Raw genomic sequence first — 26,416 nt, 5'->3', positions numbered from 1 at the left:
AGTGGAGTTTGAAGAGGAAGGGCATGTCTGAATCTGGGGTTCTAGAAGCAGCTGGAAGATTCTCAGGAAGTTTGCAGTTCAGCCTGAGTAGATTTGGGAATGTGATCATCATAGAACCTCGATGTGCATGTCTGAAATTTTATTCAGGATGAAAGGAAAATTAGTAAATTTGGGAGACTTGTGAGGGGAGCAACAGAAAAATAGAAAAGGAAAATTGCTTTCAAGTCACTTGTTCATTGCTCTGTAGTTAGACGTTGTTGGTTAGAACTTGTCAACCTCCACACCAGAGAAGGATCCCATGATCCCCTCATCGCGGGATCATGGGGCTGCCTGTCCCTCCATCAGCCTCTTCTCCACTTCACCTGGGAATCCCAAGGCCTGTTTTCAGCTTTGTGTACAATAGCAAGGACCCTTTCTTTGCCAGAGGCGCCAGGTTGCCTAAAGCCCTCACAGTTGGCAGCCCTGGCTCCTGTTGCAGCTCCCATCAGCTGTCTCCTCCAAGGCAGGCGCGGTGCTCACAGCACCTGTGTTACTGCCAAGATGGCACCAGCATTTGTGGGACACTGTGCGAGAGTGAAAATAGTTTTATTCTCAGAGACAGAAAATGTTAAGTCCTTTCTCTGTTACTATTAATGGTGTAAACTTAATCACACTAAGCCACAATGTTTTCATCAGTATCGTGTAGGTGATAATATATTCCCAGGATCATATGCTTTTTAAGTGCTGAAATGCTATGCAAATACAAGATGCTGCCCTTCCTTCCTTCCTTCCTTCCTTCCATCCATCCATCCATCCATCCATCCATCCATCTTCAGTGTCAGCTATATGTTCTAGCCTTCAGGGAGGTTGCATTTTCTTAGGGAAGACAGACAATAAATGAATAACCAAATAATTATATAATACAGTGCCCTTCATGAAAAAGCTAGGAAGAAGAAACAGAGTAGGAGGATTGAGAATAGATTGACCAATTAGATGACCTGGTTGGGGGTGGCCTCTCTTAGGCAGTGACATTTTTTTTTTTTTGATGTGGATCATTTTTAAAGTCTTTATTGAATTTGTTACAGTATTGCTTCTGTTTTATGTTTTGGTTTTTTGGCCGTGAGGCATGTGGGATCTTAGCTCCCTGACCAGGGATCGAATCCGCACCCCCTGCATTGGAAGGCTAAGTCTTAACCACTGGACTGCCAGGGAAGTCCCTAGGCAGTGATATTTGAGCAGAGGCCTGAACGAAGTGAGGACGCAAACCATGAGAATATCGGGGGAAATCATTCCAGGAAGCTCCAGTGAGGACCAGAGGGAGGACCCATGAACAGGATCTCTGCTCGAGGAATGTGGCAAACGTATGTGTGCTGATTCTAGAACTTACTGAACACTTGTTATGTGCTTTGCACACATCACCTGGGTTAGCCCTCACCATGCTCGGTGAGTTCATTGCCTAGGTCCCTGTTGTAAGTGAAGAAACTGAGCCTCTGAGAAGTTAAGGACTTCACCCCACATCTCACACCTGGTAAATAAGTGGCAAAGCCCAGGTTCCCACACAGGCTCCAGTGCCCGAGTGGCTCCCGAGGCAGGGCTTCGCCAGCAGGGGGCGTCTCCGGGGGTTGTGGCAGAGCGTTAAAAGTTCGGGTTTGCCCCTTGGCTGAATACCTAAACCATGTTGCTTCTCTTTTCCTCTTTTGTGCAAACCACCTTCTGGCACTTGTGAAGGTGTTTTTGTGGGGTCGTGATTGGATGAGCCAACTTGGGGGCAGGGTGTGAATTTCCAGGTTTCTCAGTGATTGCTCGAGAAATTAAGACATTTTTGTAAAATAAGTCGGGTCCTGAATTGTATGGATTCAAACATGCTGTTTCTGTCCTTGAAGACCAGTTAGCCGCTTCGGTTACGCAAGATGTTCCTTGCCGGCCTCTCTCATCAGCCATGACCTCAACCCGTGTTTTTGTTTTGTTTTTCTCTTTTTCCTACTCAGCTACCAATAGAGAAAAGGGCACCATTTTAGGGCAAATGGAAATGAAAAGAAAACAGAGTTTAATCTATAATATAATCTTTTTCTTTTAAAGAATGCGTTTTGCATCTGTAACAGGGAATGAGGTCATGACACTCTTCTTCCTAAATACCAACCAGAAACAACAAACTCTATTTGGTGCTGTAATTCTTCAGGATTCATTTATAGCTCCTTGAAGTACACCTTCTCTAAACTTCATATTGCAGGTGATGCTTTACTTTCATTACTGTTGTGGGTTTGTGTCTTTCTCTTTCCAAATACAAACAAACACACAAACAAATAAGAAGTGACAAGGAAGCACAAATATTTAGTAAAGACCCGTGGAAAGTTTAGGACCAGGAGGAGGAAAGGATGCAGCAGGACCAGGAAGCACGTCAAGTCCGTTAAGAAAACACCTGTTTCAAATTACAGATTTCTTACTTAGACACATGCAAGTCTCAAGTTTAAACATAACACTCCCAATCCCGTCAACCACCCACGGCAATTCTCCAGGTGTTTGCGATTATGTAATGTCCTAAAAAATCATCTGGATCATGTCAGTTCTCAAAGTACTGCCTGAGGTTTGTTTTTTTTTTTTTAATCCTCTGCAGACGTTAATTTATCCTTAAGGTCTCAGTGTAACATTTACAGCACTTAGCAAAAATAAATAAATAAACAAAAGATAGTAAATAAAATTTCCTCGGTTTCTGATTATTATTTCCCCAAAGGCTAAAAGCGTGTTTTTTGCTTTAAGTAGTAAAAGGTAGGCATTACGGACTCAGTAAAGCGTCGTTGGCCAGACTTCTGTAATTCAGATGTTATTTAGGATAGGGGAGATGCTGTTTACTTGTGTATTGCCAGAGAAAAGAGGACATCCACACCGCAAACGTAGGGGAAAAAGGGGGCAATAATGGTCTCCTCAGTCTTTTACAAACAGAGTTGGAACTGCTCCCTAAAATAAAATTTGCAAAAAAAAAAAAAAAACCCAAACAAACAAAAATATCTCTTTTGATATCCATGTAAATTTTCATCTTTAAATGACTCATGTTCCCGACAATTTACTTTTGAAAGTTGCCTGACATATTTTTAGATGATTAACAACTTGAAAGTCCCTAGGCTTGGATAATTGAAAGATCTTGGGGGAGGGAAAGAACATGATTTGAAAGAGACTCCTTTGAGAAGCCAAAGGGGAGCTTCAGCCCAAACAGAAAGAAATTTGCCTTTATTATGCAGTTATTTTAATTAAAAGTACATGAATAACAGGAAAAGGAAAGCAATTCTAGACACTGCTCAGTGTAGTTTGGCTGGTTGTATGAAATTTGGAAGCTTTTAATTTGTCCTCTGAAATTCTTAAGCTTTGTATGGAGTCCTAAGTGCTTAATTCTTATTTTGGCATGAGTGCCCTCTATAAGAATTCCAGACCTTTCCCATCTAGCAGCATATTAAAGTCAGAGCCAGCTATGTGGTCCTCACAGGTAATAGGGAGTTATTCTGATTCTTAGTGTTTTGCCTTATGTCTTATTGCCTTCCTTCCAGCCCCAGTTTACCCACACAGGGAACCAGTATTCACCAGCATCTATGCACAATAAAGCATATCACTTACTTTCTTTCACTGATTAGTGGCAACATCTTTTTATTTTCCCAAAATAAAAAAAGTTTCCATTGTAAAAAAGTAAACTACTCATTGCAGAAAACGTAGACCAGCAGAAAAGAAAGCAGATAATAAAACGTACTTGCATTTCCACCCTTTGGAGATGACCTTTGTTCACATTTTGACACGTGTCCATCCAGGCACTTACACGGGTACACAGCATGACTGGCTACAGTTTTATTTGAATGAACCCATTTAAATGCATCATTGCCTTTGACCCTTTAAATACAATTGCTGTTCTGTAGCCTGCTTTTTTGATTAAATAATATTTTGTTTTTCTGTGTCAGTGAATAAAGATCTGTATCAATTTTTAACAGGTGCATAATAATATCCTCTTGTATGGCTGTACCATTATTTAGCTAAATGTACCCTATTAACCCATCGTCCAGATTGTTCCTGTCTTTTTGCCATCATAATAAACATTGCTGAGATAGATTTGTGCAGACATTTTGGATTCTTGTTGTCTCCTTAGATTTAAATCTTCTAAGTGTATTTTTAAAATCCTTAATCCATTTGGAACACGTTTCTGCATGTAGTGGGGGCTTACTCTCTTTTCTCTGAGAAATAAAATACCTCCTGCCATATCTGTAAACAAAGGATGTCACAATCCTCAGGGATTGCAGCCACCGCCTTGGTGAGCTGGAGAGCCCTGAGGGAACTCAGGAAGGGAAGAATACCTGCCATCTAGCAGCCATCAGACTGCAGCCACTCCCCGCGGTGAGCCCTGAGGAAACTCAGGATGTGAAAACACAGGATCCTGGCCCCAGATAGCTGAGGTGCATACATAGCAAAGGAAGGATTTCAGTGAGCCCAGACTCTTGCATCTTCCCATACATAAAAAAGCGCTAAATTCCTTAACTTGACATATCTGGTTTTCTTTAATTAACTAATCTTTTGACGTTCAGACTACCTGCCCTTTGTTGCAAAACTCCTATATGTCCTGCCTCCCCCCTCGCCGCCTCGGAGCAGTTTCTCAGGTTTACTTGAGATGCTGCTTCATGGGCTTGAGGTCCTTAGTATGCCCGCCGAATACAATATAGCTCTCAGCTTTTAGGTTGTGAACATTCTTTTAGTCATATCTCATATGGTCAGTCACTTGTTCCAATACCGTTTATTGGAAAAGGCATCCTTGCCCCACTGATTTGAAATTGCTGTCATTATATGTTAATTTCCCCTACAAATGGATCTCCTTTGTTCCTGTGCCAATGTTGTACTGTTGCCATTACGATAGCAAGTTTCCAGGAGGGGGTTTTAGACTTAACATCTAGTCAGGGTTCTCCAGAGAAACAGAACCAATTGGATATATAGAGATTGTGTAAGAGGAGATTTATTATAGGAATTGGCTCGTGTGATTAAGGAAGGTGGGGAAATGTCACAGCCTACCGTCTACCAGCTGGCGAACCAGGAAAGCTGGCGGTATAATTCAGACCGAGGCCCAGAATCCGAAGGCTAAGAAGGTTGTTTCCATGTCTTGGCTATTGTGAATAGTGCTGCTATGAACATAAGGGTGCAATCTTCTCCTGCATGTCGTCCCAGCTGAAGAAGAGAGAGCAACAGGTCATCCTTCCTCCAGCTTTTTGTTCTATTCGAGCCCTCAACAGATTGGGTGGTGCCCACCCACACTGGCGATGGTGGATCTTCTTTCCTCAGTCTGCTGATTCAAATGCTAATCTCATCCAGAAACACCTTCACAGACACACCCAGAAATAATGTTTTACCAGCTATCTGGGCATCCCTTAGCCCAGCCAAGTTGACACATAAAATTAACCACAATCTAGACCCTCCAGTGTCTGTAGCCATCTGCCTGTCACTTGCTGGGATAAAGGTTGCTACCAAGGCCGTTCTGTACACAGTGTACCTCAGTGACATTGTTCTGCAGGATGACACACGAAGAGTCCTCGTGTTAGCCAGCTTGATTTGTGCTGTAGTAAGTGCTCTACAAATACTTGGTTTCAAGATCCGGCACTCAATAAAATTTGCTCCAGAAGAGGTGGATTGTTTATAAGGCTGCAGTATAAGATTTCAAGAGCATGACAGTACCAGGTCTTAAATTGCCCTGAGTTGGGAATGTGAAGAGGCAGAATAAACGATGGCCTGCTTTCCTGGCCTGAATTCCGAACCAGTTGAGATTAAAGAGTAAGAAAGATAGCAGACAAAAATAGATCTTTATTTCCAATAAAGCTGATACTGTCAAATGTGGCTTATATCTGCAGGCAGCTGGGCTTCTGAATACAGCACCTGAAACTGAGGCAGACTCTATTCAGACCTCACTGACTGTGCTGGAGCCCTGCAGGCCACTGCCATGGGGGCTGGCCCTTCTCACAGAGGCAAAGAGCGGAAGAGGACCCTGACCTTCTGTGGCAGGCTGATTCCCAAAGAGGAAGAGGAGAAACAGGGTTCAGCTGTGTGAGCGCAGCTGCTTCTTTCAAGTCCACCAATGAGATCAAGCTGTTTCCTTCCCACTACGGAGGGGTGGGTGAGATACAGCAAGAGTTGAGGAGTGTTAGTGGAGTACCCTCCATGGGGAGGGAGATATCACCAAGGGCAGCGGAGGTTTTCCCTAACACTGTGTGGAGGGTCCTGCCCTGCTGATGGAGCAGGGGTCACATTGATATAGGAGACCGAGGTCATGGCTGAATCTAGTGTTAGTGCTATGCTTGGTTTTATTTTGTGGCCCCTTCTCGTCTCTCTAGGCTTATCTCTTGCCATTCGTGTTCTTTGAGTGAGTCATGATCTCCCTCACTTCTTGGTCTTCACATGTGCCTGAAACACACTCCTGGCCCACCTTCACTGCTATTTTTTTTGTCTGGCTTACTCCCTTCCCTCCTTAGGACTCACTTCCTCCGAGAAGCTTTATCTGGCACCCAAGTGTGAGCTAAACCCTTCCTGTGCTCCTCACATGACCCTGTACTTACCCAGCAGGACCCTTACTCCATATTTTATTCCGAATTACTCTCTTCTGCATGAGAATATGAGCTTCATGAAAACAATTATTGATATTTTCTGTGTCGTGTCCATTGGAAGACCTCAATGACTATTTGTTCAATGAATTCATAAATCTTTATTATTTAAAAATTATTCTGTTGTAAGTTTTACATCTATGAATTGATAATCTTTTGGCTAGTTCCTAAATACACAAATGTATAGGAAAATGATCAGAAACCCATTGCCACTTATAGGTTATGAAACAACTTTTTGAATTTTCATATTAAAAAAGATTAGTTAGATCTACTTTTTATGCCTTAGGATACAGCAAAAACATAGACTGCAAAAACAATCTGGCCTAGACATATATAATGCGTTCTTGTATGGAGGAGGAAATAATCTTATTTGTGTAAAACAGTAGTATCTGATATATATGCTGAAACCTTCATAGATATTTTCTCTTCTCTTACCTCTTGGGTATATTTTTTTTGTTTTTCTTTCCTGTTGAAATATAATATTTCTACTCTTTTTTTGTGGTTTTAGAGATTTGTGATTTGTTGCTTAAAAAGTATTATTTACTCTTTTTAAGTAGTGACTTAAATTGTTATATTTGGTGGAATGAGTCTTTGAGCAAAAATTAGATCAGGCTTACATAATTACAAGAGATGTTGGGATTTTAATTGCAGACTGCATTTTCTGGTTTGCTCGTTTAATAATGGTTAAAGAGAGTTTTGAAGTACAGTTTCCAAGGTTAAAACGGATAAACACATTAAGCTTTAAAGAAAGCATTTGGATAGCTAGAATATGAAAACTTCATCCAATGATGCAAATGATCGGAGTTGTCACCCGTAAGCCTGAGGCGGGGAGCCACGCGTGGTTTGCCAGTAAACATGTTTTGCAGACACCTTTCAGAACTGTTGTGGCTGATTGGTATTTCTTGTTGGCATTACAGATGAATTTCATAAGGGTGTACAAAATGAGCAAAATGGAAAGTCGAATCTAAATAGAGTGGTACAGGGAGGACCCCAGCACCAACGTACAAATGGCGTTTTAAGCTTTCAGTGTTAAATCTTCATTTCAGATGTTACCATGTCCCTGGGGTAGTTTAAAATGCTAAGTAGTTGGGTGTCTTTTTCATTTTTGTTAGTTAGGATAATCACCATCGTTTTTAAAATGAGAATTTTAGAGCTGCTTGATTTTTCCGTTTAGTGAAATCATGAAATAAGAAGGGCTCGATTTTCTAGTGCTGTTTAGAATCGGTGGTATTTCATTCTGCCAAGAGGTACTGTGATTGCAGACGCTCCCAGGAAGGTTTTGCTCCCTGCACAGAATGCCTACCATAGATGGCTGCCGATACTCAGATTTATTTACCAAGATCAGTGTCGTCAAATAGAACTTTCTTTAAAGATGGAAATGCGTTATAATCTGCGCTGTTCACTGTGGTGGCCACTAGGCACATGGGGCTGTTGAACCTGCGAAATGTGACTAGTGCAGCTGAATTTTTAATTTTGTTTAATTATTTTAAACGTAGCCACTTGTGGCTAGTGGCTACCGTGACGGACAACACAGAATTTCAACACGTACAATGCTTTTAGATTTAGTACGGAGTTGCCTCTGGAAAAGTTGACTTTAATTTCTATGAATTCATTTGCCATATCTCGCCAGCATTTATTGAGCACCTCATGGGTGTGTGTGCCTGGTGTTGGAAAGACACGTCCTTTGGATTTCTCCCATCAGCCTGTAGAGGAAGGTGTGGAGGCCTGAGATCTGCCGTCCCACACACCTGGGTGAACGTGGCCTTGGTAACAAGGCTCCTGCTGTTTCAACAGGAGCTGCCTCTCTTTCACCCTGGGCTCTGGGACCCACCGTGGCAGGGCCTCGGCCCGGCGGGCTGAGGGTATGAGTGGCGGCCCCTCTCACCCAGCTGGGAGCTCTGCTTGCTCAGGGCTGCATCTGCCCGGAGGAAGGGGCTCCCACTTGAAATTCTCTCCAAGATGTTGCCCGGGCTAGCATGGCCCTGTCACTGAGGTTCATCCCCTCAGCTCGCTCAACCATCTTAGTTGCTCCTGACACTGTGGTCAGCACATTTTCAGTGGAAAAAGTGAACAACTCTTCACAGCCCTCCAACACCTACTTTTTCTTCTGTTTTTTTTTTTTTTTTCAAAGGTATCTTACCTCCTGGAAGGGGGCAGCATGGCCCATGAAGACTTCTGTGGACACACTGGTCAGTTGAACCCAGGAGACCTGCAGGTATGGCCCAGATGAGGAATGGCTGATGGTTTCATAGTCTTTGGGTGTGGCTGCTCCGTCCCACCCACTTCTGGTAGCTTCCCGCATCCCCTGCTCTGTCTGTTACATCTTGGACTTGTCCCTTTCTTTGGCTTCTTGCACTCCGCCTGGAAACCTGCACGGGTCCCTTGTATTCCTCTCTCATGCTTCCCTTGGCCCTCACAATCAGTTTTTAGCTCCCACGTAGGGCTTTTCCTGATGTTTCTGAAAAGAGTAATCACAAGTCACTGTCTCGGCTTCCTTCTCTTCCGTCCCATCCTCCACTCACTGAAATCAGGGTTGGCCTCTCAGCACTGCCCCCCAAACCTTTCCTGAAGCTGTTCAGGTCACGGTCACTCATGATGTCCCAGTTGCTGCCACATTCACTGTGCCAGTTTCCGTCCTCATCTTTCTAGATCTCTCTGCTGCCTTTGAGACAATTTTCTATTTATCTTCCAGTCCATTTGCAGGGGTAGGTGTTGTCACTTAAAGAGCATGACCCAAACCCGGCCACCATCCTAGTCCTGTCTGAGACGTGTTACAGTTAAAATCCCCAGGAAGTGCTTGGGTCATCTTTGCCAGTTTTTATAAGTGTGGACTCTATACAGGTACTTTCTGGGATCATTTACATATTTTGGGGGATGACATCTGCAAATATTTGAATCGTGGTGTTTCAGTGAACAGGAGATTGAGAGGCAGAAAAGCAAAAGGGCAAAGAGTCGTGGCCAAAAGTCAACAGTAACCTGTCCCCGGAGCAGAATGTAAAGTGTAGCTTTGACTGCTTGTGACTCCGGAAGTGGATTCTTCCACCCTCCATGCATCAATTCTAATGTGCCTCGGCATGGTTCCCAGTGGGATTGAGCCCCAGGTGCCCACAGGTGTAACCTGCTCGTTAACCCCCCTTTGTGGCTTTCTCCCTTGCCTGGCTCACCCTTCCTACTCTTCCCTACTTGTGCTTTCTGTACCACTTTCCAGATATACTCCCTGCACTCGAGCCCTTGTCTCAGGATCTTCTGTGGGAGAAGCCAAGCTGAGACGGGCAAGAAACCTACCTATCGCGTTCTATCCCTTTATCCCCAGATCCCAAGGTTGGCATCTGGGGCTGGCCCCTCATGTGCTCTTAGTAAAGAAATAAGTGAACGCTTGAAAAGTCTGCACAACAGCGGAGGCAGTAACTTCCTCCAAACGGTGAGGGCTCCGTTCCCACTGTTGAAGTCAGCCGCCTATGGTGTGGTGGGTCCCGTGGGCCTCCACGGGTACCTGTAGGCCCACCTCGTGTCCTCCAGCTGCTGCGAATACCGGCTGTTGATGGCTCTCAGCTGCATCCCGCCCTGGGCGCTGCCCTCTGCCCCGGGAACTGCCTCTCCCAAGGTTGTGCTCGCTACTGCAGGGTGGCCCACAGTCAAGGGTTTGCTGATGTGGGGATAGGAAAGCCTCAATTTGGGACAATTCTGAAGTTTCATCCGACTCCAGAGCTCCCTGTTGGCTCGGCTAAGGCCTCCGTTGTATAATAACTGCATTGGTGATTGGCTTCTCCCCCTGCCCAGTCCTGCTTTCTTCACTTGTTAAGATGCGTCTCCCGAGAGCACTTCTCAGTTTACTCTCTGCCCGCAACTCCCCATCTAGGGGCGCAATCTAAGACTCAGGGATGCCAAAGAGGGCGTTCTTCCGTTTGTGTGAATTCCAGAGCTGATGATTTGATCGCACACGTGGAAGCATGGGACATGTTTGGAAAACTGGAAAGGGCCCCAGCAGTTGTCTCTGTCGTTTTGTTATTCCTCGGAAAGCAGCACTTGTAAGGTGCCTGACTTAGTTACCAGGTGGTAATCATCCCACCTGTGGACTCATTAGAGGGCGGGTCACACTTCCTTCTTATCGGTCTGGTGTTTGCAGTGGATGACCGCGGGCCGGGGCATCGTGCACGCCGAGATGCCTTGCTCAGAGGAGCCAGTCCACGGCCTACAACTGTGGGTTAATTTGAGGAGCCCACAGAAGATGGTGGAGCCTCGGTACCAGGAACTGAAAAGCAACGAAATCCCTAAACCCAGTAAGGAGGGCGTGACCGTTGCTGTCATTTCTGGAGAAGCCCTGGGAGTCAAGGTAAGCCGCGCTGTGGTGTGTTTGTGAAAGCTGAGGTATGCAGCAGCACGAGGCTGGCCCCCTCTGGGTCGACAACTCTCACCGGGTTTGTCACGGTTCAAGTCCCATGGGATGGACTTGCTTCAAAGGTGTCAAAATAAATGCAACCTAAGGGAACCCAGAATTGTTTTTGCCACGTGCAAACCTTTAGAGTTAGGAAGATTACAGGAAAGCAAGCTCATGTAAAGAATTTGGTAAAAAAGCAGTTTTCAAGATTCATCTTAATATGTGTGCAGATTGAGCCTATTTCCTTTTGTTTATAGTGCAGTTTTAGAGTGCCTCGTTTAAGAAACAAAAACCAAAACTGACTCCACTCCCCGAAGATTGATTTAAATTATTTATGCTCAGCTTAGTAAGGACAGCACACTACTACATCATAGAAAGGTTTTTAAAAAAATTAACTTGAACATGCATTTAATCCATACACGCCACGCCCTGTACATTCTTCCTAACTGAGACTTGATGATATTTCGGTTCCAGGTCCCACCTTTTAATCAAATAAGATCAATTTTGGCTAAACTTTGTGAACAGATTTTGGTAGGAAAAGGGTATGGCCAGTACTGTGTTAATTGCACACCAGAACTGCTTGCCTGGAGCCCAGGTTCCTGGTAGTGAGCTCGGTAGTGTGGTCTCTTAGGCGGGATTTCCCAGTGGCAGACCCAGAGAAGGGCACTCCTGTGCGAGTGGTTTTAAAGGAAGTGTCCCGAGGGGCGCAGGAAAAGGAAGTGTCCCTAGGGGCACAGCAAAAGGAACCCAGACAGGGCAGGGAAGGTAGCCAAGCAAGGGTGTCATCTCAGGCAAAGTCCAAAAGAGGACGGGGACTCGGGAGGATCAATCTGCCTCTGAGTTGTCCCGACCCACCCCAGGCAAGGGAGCTGGGCTTTCGTACTCCCATACCCCAAGCCATTACTTATGGCCATTGAGTTTGGGGTGGATGGCAAGGAAATGGTTAAAAGGGATGGGAAGGGGGGATCTGGGAGGGCCCCCCCACCTCCAGTTCCACACGTGCTACCTGTTGTCTGTTACCTGTTGTTGAATGGTATCAATATATTGGGAACCACTTTGCCATTCTCTTCGTGCAAACAGCACTTAAAACTATTTTAAATACTAATTTATGTAAATTTAAATTTTGTTTATATGCACCCACAGGGATGATGGCCAGGCAGTGGGATGCATTTCATGGTTAAGAGGTTGGTCATGATTACTGGTTAGGACTTAACTGGTTTTTGTATTTCCTGCACCGTAACCCGCAGTTCTTTTCCTGTACTGTGCCTAGGAGTGTGTGTTATTCTGCTTTGCTTCCAGTGCAAACAGAAGCGATGGAAGAAAAAAATATCAAAATTCACTCCCTAATAAGCATATATAGCTGACTGCTATCTACGCCCTGGCAGGCCTCCACGTTACTTTGCAGTTGGAAACGTCACCCTTCATTGTGTTTCTGTGACCCATTCGTGTTTTGCCAAGCATTGGGCAGTGCGCTTTTCAACTGTGCGTCAAGTTTCCTTCTCTTCAGCTTCACAGGGGAGAAGACAGGTCCTGTGAGGTCTTTCAGGTATAAGGCAGAGGACCTCACCGTGTGTATAGAGTCAGGCAGGGAGGGTCTAAGGAGAGCTGAATTGGTGCAGAGGAGAGGCGGCTCACTGTGTTGCCCATGGCGTTTTTCATTCTGTGTTTTCAGGACTCTAGGGCTCTAGGGACGGGCCTTCTTGGGATACTGAGGCAGATGGTAAAGGTCAAGAGATTTCCTTCTCTCCACTTCAACCAAAGCCCAAGGCTTTACCCAGTCACATGTATTGGTATTGTCTTTAAGATTTCACTTACAAAAAGAGTTATCTGCAGCTAAAAAGAGAAATTAGACCACTGATTTAATGCATAATCAAAGCCAGCAATATCATGAATCCTTAACATTTACAACTGCTTCTCATTTATAGAAAATACAGTGCAGTTTTAATGTCAGAGCTGGTACCAATTACAGGCAGAAGGACATTTTAAAGCACTTCCAAGCAGCAGACCACGTGCTCTTGCAATCCCAACTAAGAATTAGAAACCAGACGTAATAATGTTTTAACTTAGTGAAATAATGTCTTAGTAGCTGCCAGCCTCTCCTTCTCTTTTTGTCAACTAAGACCTCTGAAGTGAATTACATTCTCCTAAATAAGTGATCGGTCTTTATTTTTTAATTAATTAATTAATTATATTTACTTTTGGCTGCATTGGGTCTTCGCTGCTGCACGCGGGCTTTTCTCTAGTCGCGGCGAGCGGGGGCTACTCTTCGTTGTGGTGCACGGGCTTCTCATTGCGGTGGCTTCTCTTGTTGCGGAGCTCGGGCTCTAGGCGGGCAGGCTTCAGTAGTTGTGGCATGTGGGCTCAGAAGTTGTGGTTCACAGGCTCTAGAGCGCAGGCTCAGTAGTCGTGGCGCGCGGGCCCAGTTGCTCCGCGGCCTGTGGGATCTTCCCGGACCAGGGCTCGAACCCGTGTCTCCTGCACTGGCAGGCAGATTCTTAACCACTGCGCCACCAGGGAAGCCCGATCAGTCTTTATTATGAGAGCATTTGAATAAGGGACTCTTGGAAGCCTGGGCAGCATTAATTTGGACTCTGAGAGGCCATGTGGTGCTGTGGTTACCAGTGTGGACTCTGGAGACAGCTGGCCTGGATTAGAATCCCCACCGTGAACTAGCTGTGTGGCTTCGGGCAGACCATTGAACCTCTCTGTGCTTCATTGTCCTCATGTGTAAAATACGGTTGCTGTGAGGATTAAGTGATTTTTTTTTACACTTTAAGTTGTCAAAACAGCATCAGATGTGTTGTAAGCACCACACGAATGGTAGCTGTTATTATTATTATTTTGATTACTTTGTGTTAACTTGGGCAGGAGCTGGGCTGAGATTTATGTTTGTGGTCTATGCTAAAGGGACTTGCTGGGATTTGGGAAAGGTAATTAACCTGCTCTGAAGAAAGGACACCAGTGTGAGTCATTGTACACATGGGGGGCTCTTGACCATTTCTTTCTGAGTCTCATAAGAAACGTAGTTTTGCACATCTGAAGCCTTAATATCTGCTCACACAGGAATGATTGGATTGTAAAAAGTCTAGATCTACCATAAAAACGAACTGAAGATTGTATTGCATCAGGAAGATAGTTTCAAGTTAAATCACGAGGTGAGGCTGAGAATATACCTTTCAAGAGATTGATGTGTTTATAACCAATAGTCACCAACAGCTCCCCTCCCAGCGCCTTAAATAGCTAGAAAATGGAATTAGTGACCATTCCAGCGCTTCTCCAGTTTTAATATTCACATGGATTACTTGGGGCTCTTGTTAAAATGCAGATTCTGATCCAGCAGGTCTGGGTGAGGCCTGAGGGTCTCCATTTCTATCCGGCTCCCAGGTGATGATGTTGCTGTGGTCTGGGGACCGCGGTTTGTAATCTGTGTAATGTTCCTGGGATTCAAGACGTGGGAGTTTACTTATCAGGAGGGCCAGTTTGATTAGGTACCTATAGGAGATGTTAAGGTCCAATTCTGTGGCTTTTGGCAAATCTTCAACCTTTCTGCAGTGAGGGGGGTTTTGTGCAGAACGCTATAAGCTTTTGCAAGCAGCACGACTGACCTTTGATGTTCCCAAAGGTAGATGTGTCCCTGTTTCCCAGGTTATGTGTCTGGGCATTTCTTTAGCCCTTGGGAAGCCACAGCCAATTGTGAGCAAGATTCCGCCAGGACAGCACAGTCTAAAGTGAAGGCTGAAAGGGGGAAAAGATAAAAATGGGATACTTTGAATAGTTTCTGTCACTTCTGGAAGGTCAAAAATCACATGTTTATTTCATGAGAGTATGAAATTCTCCAAACCCCATTCCATCCTTATCAGGCAGCCAATCAGGAATATTTATTGCCAGTTCTCTCTGCAACATGATTCTTTTCCCAACAAACGCCTCTTCTTGCCTCCTGCTGTTTTAAATTACATTATGTCAGAAGCAAACCTTAAGGAGGCCTCAGCCCCACCGGGGTCAGAAAAAGGCTATCTTGAGCCAGACTGCTGAGTTCAAGGCCAGCTCTACCACTGACTGCCTTTAGAGAACTCATGTAAGCTTGCTGGGCCTCAGTTTTCTCATCTGTAAAATGGAGATAATTATAATGACCCAGAGGGTCATTGGGAGGATTAACTTGGTTAGTATGGGTAAAGAACTTAGAACAATCCCTGGCGTCGAGTAAGCCCTCTATAAGTGGTTGCTACTTTTACTTTTTTTTTTAAAATTATTTTATTTATTTTATTTTTGGCTGCATTGGGTCTTCGTTGCTGCGCGCGGGCTTTCTCTAGTTTTGGTGAGCGGGGGCTACTCTTCGTTGCGGTGCATGGGCTTCTCATTGCGGTGGCTTCTCTTGTTGCGGAGCACGGGCGCTAGGCACACCGGCTTCAGTAGTTGTAGCACGTGGGCTTAGTAGTTGTGGCACGTGGGCTCAGTAGTTGTGGCCTCAGGCTCTAGCGCACAGGCTCAGTAGTTGTGGCGCACGGGCTTAGTTGCTCCGTGGCATGTGGGATCTTCCCAGACCAGGGCTCGAACCCGTGTCCCCTGCATTGGCAGGCGGATTCTTAACCACTGCGCCACCAGGGAAGTCCTACTTTTACTTCTTTGCAGAAGCTTTGTGCAGTGTTCATGTGTCCCACAGTCATAACAAGAAGAAGCTTCCTTCTGATGTATTGGATAACCAAAATTTTAAAAATTCACTTTCCAAAAGAGTTTGCCAAGCGTCTCATGTAATTTGCTCAGATCTTGTTTACCACTGTGCCCCCAGCACCTGAAACAGTGGCTGATACATACAAGGCAATCAGTAAACATTTGCTGGGTGGATAAGTGAAATCGTTAGAATGTAAATGAATGCTGGAATAAGAGAAAGTAGGGTGAAGTAATAAGATCGACAATATAGGGATTAAGAATGACTGCAATAAGCTTAATACAAGCTAACTAAAAAGTTGAGAGAACAATGAAATTAGCTAATTTCCATTTTCAAATGAAATAAACTATTCAAGGGATTCGGAAGCAGGGAAATAAAAACCAGATTGATTTTTTTTCTTTAAATATGAATACTAAGCTGTTTTGCAAGACCCAGATTGTTCCTTGCAGGTTTCTTAAATTCAAGCAGTGACACCAATCACTGAGCAGAGGTTTGGAGGTTCGTGGTTCCCTTTGGGGGTCCACAGACAGGTGTCTCCTTGTCTTTGGTAGCATCTTTCCTGTGGGTTTCAGGGCGTGGCTTGATCTGTAGTAGCGGACATATTGGTTTTCAATGCGTCCCTGTGGGCCGTTCCCCTTCTTGGCCCCGATTTAGCTCCAGCAGGCATTGGGAGACCTCGTGTGCCTTGCGCCAAAACCCAACGTGCCCACTAATCAGCCTGTGTTGGTTGTAGGCTAGCATGTGATTTGTAGCCAAGCCTGTGATTGTCACCTCCGATTCGGAGAGCTGGGGGTGTCTCCAGGCTGTGGCAGGCCGTTGGTACCCACACACGCCTTTTCCTACACCAGAACTAGAGAAACAGCTGCCTGTACCACATTTCCCAGCTTTTGTTTTCATCCGGGAAACTCCAAGGGCAGAATGTTATTTGAAACACTTTATCATCAATATAGAATTTTGTCAGTATCGCCCTACCTTAATTTGATTAAAAAATATGAAGTTTATGTGGCTTTCGAGGAAATGCTCTTATAGCATGTCCAAATGGCAGTGGGTTTTTGGCAATAACACTGGACAGTGAACTTAGAACATTTTTACATTGCACCCATTTTGCTCTTTCAGGGGCAATTTGAATTTTTTAAAATTGGATCTGGCAATGTGAACTGGACCTTGCCGACTTTACAGTTGGCCCCAGATTCTCAGCTCCCCCGCTCCCCCTGCCATTTCCCTGGCCTTTCTGAGCTGGCTTCTGTTCACTTGGGGATGTGGGGAAAGCTGGCCCCCTCCCACAGGAGGCCTCTCTTTCCTTCCCAAGCCCAGAAGAACAACTTCTCAAGGTAGCATTTAAAAAACAATAAATCTTGAAAGCAGGTAGCGCAGGCACTTGTTTTTCCTTTGAAGTATTCCAGCAGGTTCATGAGTCTAGCTCGAAAAAGAATAATGGCTAGTCTCCCAGTGGCAGAGGTTGCGAGTGGAGCCGTGGGTTTCTGACAAAGGGAGCTCGGGTAACAGGCTTCAGCTGGCCCCGAGAGCAAGCGGGGGAAAACAGCACCTGGTCAGAAAGGAATCCTCTCTTCCAAAGGCCTCTCTGTTAATTGTTTTTATTTATAAATCAGAGCGCTCTGTGATAGATTTAAAACTGGATATTTAAAAAAACATTCCCTTCGGGATGGAGGGGGATAAGGATGGACCTGGGACTTCTCTCACTATGTCTTCTTATTTTTAATTTTGAAAGATGTAAATGTTTACATATTTAAAACCAGAAAAGGAAAAGAACCCCCAAACCTTAAAATGAAAACCGAACGGAAACAAATTAAGAACTTAAAAATTTGTGTAAAGATCTCAGCAACATAACCACACAGAGAAAATATTCATTTTAAGGGCTTTTAAACATAGTTCTCTGACTGTACAGTTTGAGTGGGATATATTCTAAAGGCAAAAACATAAAATTTTAAACTTCATTTTGTGTTTGTATTGTTAATGTTGGCATTACAATTTTAAAACAGTTTTGTACATATTATGAAATAAAACAAATGAGTAAGTTTGTTAACATTTTTAGGAATCAAGATTTTTCAGTGTAAGAAAAATAGGTACAAATATAAAAGAGCTTAGAAAAATACTGTAGTATTCAATGTTATATTAAATACTAAATATTTTTTTAATGGATGGCCATTGTCTCTAAGAGGCAGTTTCTGGAAACCTAATATAATTTGATCATTTTAGGAATTCAAGATTTTTAATGATGCAATTTTATCTTTCTTTCTGACAACAGCGTCATTTTCCACTGGGTTTTATTTCCATTGATTTTTCTTTTATGGTCCATGTTTAATTAAATGCTATGAGGAATGCTTTAAAAAAGTCCCTCCTAAGAAATTCACAATCACCCAAACGAATTCAGGCTGAATTTCCCTTTTCAGATTTTAAATAAATGTATTTTAATGGGTGGGTGTGGGGAGAGAGGAAAGGGAATATCACACAAGGCAGAGAGCCTGCTGGTCTCCCTCTGACACAGGGCAAGAGGGAAACAGAGCAGTTGGAGGAAAAGTTATTGTCCAGTGCGAAGTCCTGTAGAAATGTGGAGCCGAGGAATTCACCATCTGCGTCTCCTTGCTAGTCATCACCAAGGTCCAACCCAGTCCCCTCTCTTTAGTGAAGCCTTCTCAGCTGCCCTAGATCCACAAAGCCATCCTGTCTTCACCATCCATGAGATCTTTGGACTGACAATTATCATTTGATTCACGCGTCCAATTTCTCTGTGAGCTCTTTTCATTCAGTCATTAGATACTTGCTGTGGGTACAGTGGGCAGAGCCCTAGAGATACGATGTGAATAAAATACAGCCTCTGTCCTCAAATAAGGTCACAGTCTAGCCGGGGGCGGGTGGGGGCGGGGAGAAACGGGCCAACATTAGAAGTATCATGTGATACAAGAAATGCTAAAACAGCGGTTGTGTAAAACTTCCGTGGTGGTCCGGAAGATGGAGAAGTAATTTTCCTTGTGTGGATGGACGTAGGAAAGGAAACAAAGAAGAGAGATGGGGACAGGGGTCATGTGTTGTAATGGCTTATACAAAAGGCTTGGGTAGTAGGGGTGCACTGGCTCTTTGGGGATCATGATGGGGGGCTGCGTAGGCAAGCAGAAGCAACCAGATGCTAGTGGGGCTGTGACAGCGTAAAAGGAGATGATGCAGAGTACTGGGGAGGAGGGAGACCCAAGGCCAAGTTTGTCTACTCCTGGATTTTACCTAAGGCTGACCTTGGTTGTATATAAAGTCCTACATCCCTCTCTCTCCCAGGGTTTTTCAGTAGCATAGTTTGAGGGTAAGTTCAGGTGGGGTGCTGTGTGCAGCCCTGTCTCATCTCGAATTTCACAAAGCAGTTCATTCTATAGGACCCGCCCCATCACAGGCTGGGTAGCCGGAGCGAATGATCAGCCTCGTTGCACAGACAAGTGCAAATCTTGGTTCTGATTGAGTGTGAGACCAGGCACAGTTAGGTCTCTTAGTCTTGTGCACTAAATAGGAAGACACCAAAGAGCTTGTCCTTGTCCTGAGTTGGGAGCCGTAGTTGGCACTTCATTTGCAGTTAGGAATGTTCAAATAAACAGTGGTCAGGATCTGCTCACATCAGCTCTACAGAAGGCTGCTCTTGCCCAGGGCAGCCTGCTCACCCCAGAAATACCATTCTTGGTGCGCACGAAGGGTGCCAGATGTTCTTATTCCTTCAAGATGTCCCTGCCGACCTAATCACCTAGGAAGAACATTCCAGTGGGGTCGACGAGCCCTCTTCTGCCAGTAAATGAAGACTGGATAAGTGCACTTTTAAACCAGAAGTTACATCCCGAGTCATTCATACATTGTTGGCCATTACTAATCAGGGTTACAAATTAGCAGCGGATTTAGACTAAGAGCATAATGAAAGCTATAAAAAGCAAGGTATCACCTTCAGTAAAGGTGAGTGGACACTTTACATATCATTATAATCACTTCTGTGACTGTCGAGGCTTGTCCTTTTAGGATATAAGAAGTCTTTCCCCAGGAACACATAACAGATTTTTTCTAACCACAGTGAGAAAACACAGGACAGCTTCAGAGAGCTTCAGAGGCTCTTGCCTATTGCATTAAAAACTGAGCTCCTGCGGATATAAATGAAGTGGATATTGGTATTTTAAAAACTGGCACTGGCATATAAAGAACTACACTTTTGAGAGCTACGAACACCATACTTTATTTTGCCCGAAGCACAAATCTTTGGGATCATGTGGCTTTTGAACAGTTTGACCAAACTCACACTAAAATGTGATGAGTAAATTTGGTGTCAGGTAGAATTCTGATTACTTGACGCTTCATTAAGAATTCTCCTGTGGTCAGGTATAGGTACTCCAAGAGAGATAAGAATTACAAATTTTCAACTCTAATGGGCTCTAAATCATGGATGGGGATGACTCTGTAAAGGGGGAGCATGTTGTGACCTTTCGACCGCAGGGAGCCCTTTTCACCATCCATTGCCGGCCACAGGCTGCTGCGTGTACCCTTAGTAAGACGAGATGAGGGCATTGTCAGAGCCAGCCGTTCCTGGAAGGACTCCCACACTGGCCATTGGGGAACTGGGAGGATTTTCCAGGAAGGTATTTATGCCACTGTAGTTCAGCTGAGCTCAGCAGATGTGTACTGAGGGATACCTATGTGCAAGACTCTGTGAAGATGTAAGGGAAAAAGAGGAAAAAAGTCAGAGAGCTGGAAGTGCACCATCGGAGGAACAGACACATGCGCTGGTAACACGAGTATACTCTGCTGAGTCACTGGGCTAGTAAACATGGCGGGGTTAGGGGAGGGCAGAACACATGGGAGGCTCAGCCCAGCCCGGAAGCGTCAGGAGAAGCAGGCCCGAATCTAGGAGCAAACTGGCCTGGCGAAGAAGGATGGAAAGAGTCTAGACAGTGTGAAGGAGGTAGCATGAGTGAAAGCGATTCTGTTCGTAGGTGTCAGAGTGTCCAGTGGAATAACTCAATACTTTTAGGAGGCCTTCAAAACGTATGTCCATTGTTTTAAGCATGAAAATTGTTAATCATCTTTACCATGTAAAACTTTGGTGGTAATTTGGTAATTTCTCTCTCTCTCTCTCTTTTTTTTTTAACTTGTCAATTTCATTCTCTTGTGTCTAAAAAAATCATGAATATACTGATGATGTTTCTCCTGGTGTCATTGCTCTTCTGCCTCCTCTGCCTTTTCTCTCCCTCTCTGCATGACCCAAACCAAAACCGTGCAAAATTCCAAAGGTACAGCTCTCACGTCACTGTCTGAAGGGGTCACCCATGTGGAGACTAGAGTGGTTCCATTTGGAACGCAACATGGGTTGATTAAGCGCCAGGTTCATTGATGAATAAAATAATGATAACTTGCCTCTTTTTCATGAAACCTGAAGCCCCTCATGAAGCCCCCCTTGCTCTCTTTGCTTTCATGTAGATGATCATTTTTAACATTATGGAAGGAAACCATGATGGCCCCAAATTTTCTTTTCCTGGTCCAACTATAAACAGCAATTGGAGAAATTTAAATGCTTCCTTTTAAAGGCAACCATTTTGAAACTCAGAACAGGGCCCTTCTTTCCCAGCACCTTCAGACACCTGCCTGGGTCAGTTTTCCTCACCTTTCTAGGCTCTAGGAGCAATGCTGGCATCCCCTTCCCCTTCTGCTGTTCTCTGATTGCAACAAGCCATCCACCAGAGAGAGGGAGAGCTGGGCTGTGAAAAGGAAGAAGAAAAATAGCCCAACACCTTTTCTACTCCATCTTGGTTCCTTTAGCATTGATTTTTGTTGCTTTCCACCCGTTCTCCACCAGAGTGTTTTCTTGTAGACCGCCCCTCCTCCCCAACCCCATCGCCCCATCACCACCACCAGTTAGAGTTTCTGCCAGTTGAGTCCTCCTGGCTGGATTCTTTTCCCTAGCAGCTTCCATGCCTGGCTGCGGCTGCTCTGCTTGTCAACAGTCAGTACCCATCCACGTCTTTGTCTGCCTTGGGGACTTTGAGTGTCTCTGAGTAACTACCGAGACTTGGCTGGTGGATTTTCCCAGCATCAGATACTGATTTAAAGCCATCTGTTACTGATCAGTCCAAAAGAAGTTTTGAGTGAGAGTTCCTGGTGACTGTGATTAAATGTTTTCATAGGTTTTAACCGACGGAGTCCATCAGCCATACAAAAGCAGCAGGGGACTTAGAATTGGATAGAAGTCAGATGTAGGGAGTTGAGGTGCAGGAGAAGACCAGAAGATATAATCCTTCTTCCCCTCCCAAGCTCAGAATGAATTGAGAGGTAGACTCAGAGAAGTTGGCCAGGTGGGGATCCAAATATCATCTTTATTACCAGTAAAATCTGGATAAGCGAGCATGGCTTGTGTCTGAGACCTTTGGGTCTTCTTAATACTTCCCCCGCTTCGTTAAACGTGTCTAGGCAGAGCTGGACAGTCGTAAGCATCCTTTTCAGAGGAAGCTTTATTACCTCATGGCAGAAGAAGCGATAGAGAAAAAAGGAAAAAGCCCAGAAGGGTGTGAGCTGAGCATGTTCAGTTCCTCAAATTACCCTCACCAACAGGATCCCATCCTTCCTTCTCCCCTCCGCCCCCAGGGATGAGTAAGGAAGGCAAAGAGCAGCTGGCGTTGCTGCCTCCTGGGGGGACATTAGGGAGGGGTCTGGAGGCTCCCACTGTATTCTTTTAACCTATTGGATTTGATACTTAGCAGTGACTGCCCCCCTCAGGGAAGGAGAGGAGAAATTTATCGGCTTGGACCTCTTCCCACCAAAACTTGACTTCTGCTCTCTAGGATAAATTTGACTAACCAGAAAGTTCTGAAATGGTTACAGAGAGTATTTTCATTAAATTAACACTAAGGAACATTCATATTCTAGGCTGCACATGGACTCCCTATCCTATTTCCCTGTCAGAAATATATCCAGCCAGTTTGAGAGGTGTGTGAGAAGCCCAAGTGATAGCATAAGAAATATCTAAATGTTAAAATATCCCAAATTTGAACAGTTCAAATCTCTAAGAGATTGATCTCTAACAGATCAAATCTCTATGATCTCCATCATCAAATCTCTAAGAAGAAAGTAAGGTTCTGATCTAAAACTCGTTGCCTTTATAAACCAAGTCAAAAGAAATTATAATTAAAAATTTTATTCTAAATAAAATTCCAAAGTGTCCTCACCCAGTTTAAATTCTGCTTTGCTTGGGTAGAATATGGATTTTCTTTTTCTCTATAAGCGCAGTATCCTGGGTTGCCTCCCCTGGACTGGATATGGCTCCATCAGGACTGCCAAACTGGAATTCATTCTACCCCAGTTCTCATTTGTCTCACTTAAAAAATATCCCCAAAGATAATAGGACACACATTTATTGCAATACCAGCCCTGGTTCCATGAGATTTTGTTGTACAAGCAAATCTCCGAGCCCTAGAGCAGTTACATCTGCAGAAAATCGATGTACGCGGTGAGGCCAGAACATTAACATAGTTGGGAGAACAAAGCATGTATCCATAGTCCTCCATCCTCTGAGGTGAGACATTTGTGCCTTCTTGAAATTTAGGTGCTTGTATTGGTGGCAACTCCAGACACCAGGTCTTTAGAATATCTTCCACCCAACTGTTGAAGGCTAAGAAGAATATGAAGAGGTATTCTTCTGACCAATACACAGAGAAGTGTGAACTCTAATAAACTACCACTTGATACCTTTTAAGTTGACAAAAATCAGGAAGTTGGGTATTATCAAGTGCTGGGAAGGATAGGAGGAAATAGAAACTTCCTGCGTGGCAGGTGAGCGTAACTGTATTCCTTGTGGAGAGCAAGCCGGCATTACTTAGTGAAGCTAGTGCTGCATATAGGGTATGCCCCAGCCATTCCACTCATAGATATTTACTCCAGCAAAGCTTCACCAAGTAGACATATGATGGTGGTCATCCCAGCATCATGGGTGGTAGAAAGGAGTCAGAGATGATGTAGGTGGCGACCACTTAGGGAAAAGATAAGTATAATATGGTGGTTACGTATTATGGAATATGGTACAGCTGCTAGAAGGAATGGATTATGTTTACTTACAGCTGTTTTATTAGATCTCAGGAAATAATGTGAAATAAATAAGAACAAGAAAGCAGTTTTGCACACAATACCACTTTATTTTTTAAGGCCACCTGTCTTTCTAAATAAACATACAGAGGGTAGGTTGGAAGAATGTTCATTATGTATGCTTGACTGAGAGCCAGTGGGGGAATGGGATTGAGGCAGAGGATGATGGAGAAAAAATACAAAATGAGGGGCTTTCATGGGTGTCTGTGACCACGTGCCATAGACCGTGGTGTATGATCACTTCATTCCCATGTACCCACGGCAGGGGTGTGTGTGTGTGTGTGTGTGTGTGTGAGAGAGAGAGAGAGAGAGAGAGATTGATTGATTTGTGTCCAGCAGCAGCTTTTAACTTTTTTAGTGTAGGTGATCTCCTGTGTGGGTGATTTAAGGGATTCTAGGATGCCCTCACCCATGCCAAAAAAATTTCGGTTACATTATCTAAACTGTACCATTAGAAAGTCAATCCTTTGACAGTACTATAGATGGAAAAGAGCATGGACTGTGGAGTCCAGCAGACCCGGGTCCACATTTCAGCTCTGTTGTTTAATACCTCTGTGGCCTTAGGAAAATTTATTTTTGCGCCTTTATTTCCTATCTGCTGAATAGGGAGAATAACGCATAGTGCATGGTATATAATGTGCCTAGCAACAAAGTATAATTCATAAATATTTGTTCCCTTTCCCTTATCTGTCTCCCTTTCTGCTCCCACATTCCCTTTTTATCATTAGACTTTACTGACAGCAAATCTCTAGAATTTCTTGGGATGAGAAATGAAAATGGCTGACATCTTTTGTAGGCTTACAAGGTACTAAATTCTAAGTCAGAGCTGTCCAATGAAAATATAATGGAAGCCGTATGTCATTTAAAATTTTCAGTAGACACACTCAAAAAGTAAAAACAAACAGCTGAAATTAATTTTAATAATATACTTTAGCCAATTATCCAAAATATTATCATTTCAATATATAATCAATATGAAATTATAATGAGATTTTTAATATTTTTTTACCAAGTCTTTAAAATCCACTGTGTCTTTTTTTTGTTTGTTTACACTCACAGCACATCTCAATTCACACTCGCCGCATTTCCTGTGCTCCGTAGTTACATATGGGTAGTGGCAACTGTATTGGACAGTGAAGTTCTGAGTGCTTTACCTGTATCAGTTCTTTTACTCGTGATTTCACTTGGGTTCTCTGGAAAACAGAGCCTAAGGCAGGTCTCACGTGCACCCCAGGGCAGTGAGAGTGAGGGAGAGGGGAAGCAAGACAGATGCTTGGTGGCACAGGAGGCCTGTTCAGAAAACTGTGGCTCAGGACTTTCTAACGAAGGAAGAAAGAGGAAGAAAGTCTGCCTGTGGACGCTAATTCCCTGCCCTTCTGGGCTGTGTCACCAGCCCCCTGCGGCAGCCTCTGAGGAGGCCACACACCACATCTGACGGCTCGGATCTTCACTCCTGTCTGGGCGTGGAGGTCTGTCGGGCCGGGCTCTGGAGCTACTGTAGCTCCCACCACTCTGGGGGGGTGACGGAAGCCATTCAGAACTTGACAGTCAGCCAGGAGGGGCCGAGGCGGCAACAGCCATGGCACCCAGGGGTCTCCATAAGTGGCCGAGGCCTCAGAAGCCAGGGAAGCTGAGAGACTCTGAGGAGGCACATAAAACGTGTCCAGTCAAGTTCTCACGACAGCCTGATGAGGGAGAGAACTGAGGCATCGCGAGATGAGCAACTTGCCCAGGGTTATGCATCTAGTGAGTGACAGAGCTGGCCTTCTAACTGGATGTCTGGCCCCTGACTCTGTGCTCTTAACCACAAGCCTACACAGGTCCTTACCAGTTCAGCACAACCCAATAGAAATGAGATTTTCTGCCGAGAGCGGGTTTCTTTCCCATGGAAACTTTAAAGACAGAGAGGGCCTAAGAGGAGAGATGGACGTTGAAGAGGGAATTCTTGACCCATCAGTCATTTTGCTAAGGAGCTGACCCCTTCCCCCTCGCCCAGGAATTCATGAACAATCCCCTGCCCTGGATGGGGGATAAGTACCAACCCTTCCCTAGGTCTCCAGCCCTTCAGCAGACTTGTCAACTCTTCAGTTTCTCAGCATTGTTGCTGAGTAGCAGGGAACTTACACTCTTCTTACTTCTGGGTAGAAGGGAGGCCCATATTTGATACTTTTGGAGCCTATTTGTATACTTCAGTCAGATGGCCTGGTGTAGTAAGTTTGGGGTCCTGGGGGTTGATCAAGGAAGAGACAGGTTCCTGAGAGGCAGTAACACGCAGGCTCTGTTTGGGTGGTGCTTGGACGGGGTGGCATGAGAAGGGAGTCCATTATGGTCAGAGACCTTCCAGAGACAGTGGCGCAAGGCCACCACCCAGAAGGGGACTAGGATGAGGGAGCTCCCTGGGGAGTCAGAGGAGTTGGAGAGGGGCTTACGTGTTTAGGTGATGTCACTCAGCAACAGGGTGGAGAGTCTCTGGGTCAGAGAGCTCCAAAAGGCAGCTGCAGTGCGGCGTCTTTTGTAGCTGTAGGGTTCGTCCTTATTTGCGGCACATGTTGGGGGCAGTTCCACAGGGTACGTAAAGTAGGTAGGCTCTAAGTGGCTAAAAATGTGTTTCTTTGGGGTATATTTAAAGTGATTGGATGTGAGAGAATTTGAGTTGGGCTCCAGCGG

General features: G+C 44.6%; 1 protein-coding gene across 1 annotated transcript in view; it reads left to right on the top strand.

Moving 5' to 3' along the window:
- PIR (pirin) overlaps positions 1-26,416 on the top strand; it is a 105,381-nt gene that overhangs the window by 34,598 nt on the left and 44,367 nt on the right. The window contains exons 4-5 of the mRNA XM_061178824.1: positions 8,725-8,808; positions 10,720-10,926. Coding sequence (XP_061034807.1) covers positions 8,725-8,808; positions 10,720-10,926 — 291 coding nt within the window. The remainder of the gene's footprint in view (positions 1-8,724; positions 8,809-10,719; positions 10,927-26,416) is intronic.

The sequence above is a fragment of the Eubalaena glacialis genome, chromosome X (genome assembly GCF_028564815.1).
Source record: "Eubalaena glacialis isolate mEubGla1 chromosome X, mEubGla1.1.hap2.+ XY, whole genome shotgun sequence".
In the NCBI taxonomy this organism is placed as follows: Eukaryota; Metazoa; Chordata; class Mammalia; order Artiodactyla; family Balaenidae; genus Eubalaena; species Eubalaena glacialis.
Note: the sequence above shows the minus strand (reverse complement) of the source record. Positions and strands in the feature narration are given on the sequence as shown.